The sequence below is a fragment of the Perca flavescens genome, chromosome 11, assembly GCF_004354835.1.
Source record: "Perca flavescens isolate YP-PL-M2 chromosome 11, PFLA_1.0, whole genome shotgun sequence".
NCBI lineage: Eukaryota > Metazoa > Chordata > Actinopteri > Perciformes > Percidae > Perca > Perca flavescens.
Window position 1 is genome coordinate 6,267,623 of NC_041341.1, and position 2,470 is coordinate 6,270,092.

General features: G+C 41.5%; 1 protein-coding gene across 1 annotated transcript; it reads left to right on the top strand.

Annotated features, from left to right (window-relative positions):
- The first annotated feature begins 773 nt into the window (after window positions 1-773).
- Window positions 774-2,117, top strand: LOC114564320 (trace amine-associated receptor 13c-like). Its single transcript, XM_028591586.1, has 2 exons — window positions 774-949; window positions 1,301-2,117. The coding sequence occupies exons 1-2, from the start codon at window positions 774-776 to the stop codon at window positions 2,115-2,117; spliced, it is 993 nt and encodes a 330-aa protein (XP_028447387.1).
- Window positions 2,118-2,470: the final 353 nt, after the last annotated feature.

The following is a 2,470-nucleotide window of genomic DNA, read 5'->3' on the forward strand; positions in this document are numbered from 1 at the left end:
ATGTATATGTCTATATGTGAGTATGTATATATGTATATTTGTATTTTATGAGAATTTGTTGTTTCGGTGTAGATTTGTTTGTTTATTCATGTTATGTGTGGACCCCAGGAAGAGTAGCGGATGCATTTGTTGCATCAGCTAATGGGGATCCTAATAAAGTAAATAAAGTAAAGTAAAGAGGAGTTTACCTGCGAGTGCGTGTCTGCCCCTCAAGTGCATGCAAAGCAGACCGTCTCGGGCACATGGTGGCTGCTGTGTGCGCGTGATGCTTAGTCTTACATGCAAAGGTGCCATTATTTCCCCTCTTCCTATGTTTTGTTTCACACTCGCAGCTGCCTGTACAACTCTTGATTGTTGAAATTATATAATGTGATCATGAGCATGTTTTATCACGCTCTGGAGATATGACATGGACCTGACGCCATAGAAGACAACGCATGGGGCTATTACTAGGAATCTGTTGAAGACTTAAGGGTTCAATTAGCTTGAAACAAACTGAATCACTGACCTGCCGCCCAATTGTCTAAGGATTAAAGTGCTTATAACTGCTCCAGGCCATGCTGTTGCATGTGTTCAGCTGGGTCGAGATCTGGAAGTCTGGAATCCGGGGGTGACAGAAGATTTTGAAAGGCAGAACACCGGAGGATTGAAAAGAAAATAATATTATTGAAAGGCTTGTGGACTAACAGAGAAAGTGTAGAAGATGACGTAATGTGTAGAGCAAGAAAAGGAGTTTGAAGCAGAGAGCTGAGGTCTCTCTCATCCTCCCACTGATGACGGAGACACAGAACGGAGCAGAGCTCTGCTTTCCACAACTCTTCAACACCTCATGCAGGAAGCTGACACCTCCTTGGTTTGAAGTGATGCTCATTCACATTTTGCTCTACTCCATCTCTCTGCTCACTGTAGCTCTCAACCTGCTCGTCATCATCTCAGTCTCCCACTTCAGGTTAAGATGATTGTCTCAACAATTGACGTTTTAGATATATGAACACTTTGTGTCTGTTTCAGGGTCCTGGTATTGTGCATGCTGGCTTGATGTCTCACTGTCATGGCTTATTGGGATGCTTGGGGGAGCCATTTATGATGTTATTACAATAACACCTGTTCTTTTCATACTGTGATAATCAAAGTGACTGCTCAGAATAAGGCCTGTTTCTATATCAGATCAGAAAAAAACTCATGAGCGTTTTTGGAATGATTGTTTCCATTGTTTCAGAAAGAACTATCATCAAATGTTTGTTTGTCATTTAGATATGAGGACTTGTTGGTTTAATGGTGCTTTTCTCTTTCTCTCCAGGCAGCTCCACACACCCACCAACATCCTCCTCCTATCTCTGGCTGTCTCTGACTTTCTAGTGGGCCTCCTGCTGATGCCTGGAGAAATCCTCCGAAAAACATCCTGCTGGTTTCTTGGTGACATTGTGTGTACCCTGTATAAGTATGTTACAGCCATCATTCTCGCATCCTCAATAGGTGACATAGTGCTCATATCAGTTGACCGCTATGTGGCTATTTGTGACCCTCTGCATTACACCACCAGAATCACTGTGAACAGAGTTAAATTTTGTGTTTGTCTGTGTTGGCTCTGTTCTCTTTCCTACAGCTTTCTCTATCTGAAGGATGACCTGACTCAAACGGGGAGGTATAATTCCTGCTACGGAGAATGTGTGTTTGTCATTGAATATTTCATAGGAGTAATGGATCTTGTTTTGTGCTTTATTGTTCCAGTTATTCTCATCGTAGCTCTGTATCTGAGAATATTTGCCGTGGCTGTGTCTCAGGCTCATGCCATGCGCTCTCACATTACAGCTGTCACACTCCAGCATTCAGTGACTCCAAAGGCAAAGAAATCAGAGCTGAAAGCAGCCAGGACTCTTGGTGTTCTTGTAGTTGTTTTTCTAATGTGTTTCTGCCCATATTACTCTGTCTCTCTTGCAGGTGACAACTTGGTCAATGCTTCAGCTGCATTCTATGTTCTCTTCTTGTTCTATTCTAACTCTTGTCTAAACCCTGTGATCTATGCCTTTTTTTACCCCTGGTTTAGAAAATCAGTTAAACTCATTGTAACTCTTCAGATACTGCAGCCTGGCTCCTCTGAGACCAACATGCTGTAGAGAGGCGGTGGAGGGACTGAGATCAGACTTGGTTTAAGGATGAATGAATGAATATGTTCCTGCTGTTCAGTGAGTGAAATATCAAATACAGAAGGTGAACATATGCTTTCCTGTCTTTAAGTCTAAATTGTGTATGAACAATAATAGAAAGACCTGTGATTCAGCTTTATCTTGTTGTGTATTTTGTCTCTCTAATGCTGCTGCATTTAAGGAACGATGTACTGTTTCTAGATAATAACCTAGTTTAATGCAAGCTTTAAATTCACACATGTATGACACTTACGCAGTCTTGTTTTTTTCTTAGGGAATCTTTCATGTGTATGTATGTTTCCAGTATAGAAACTGTTGTGTTT

Coding starts and splice junctions, on each gene's coding strand:
- LOC114564320 (XM_028591586.1), top strand. CDS start 774: ATGACGGAGACACAGAACGGAGCAGAGCTCTGCTTTCCACAACTCTTC. Junction 950..1,300: donor ATCTCAGTCTCCCACTTCAG/GTTAAGATGATT, acceptor CTTTCTCTCCAG/GCAGCTCCACACACCCACCA.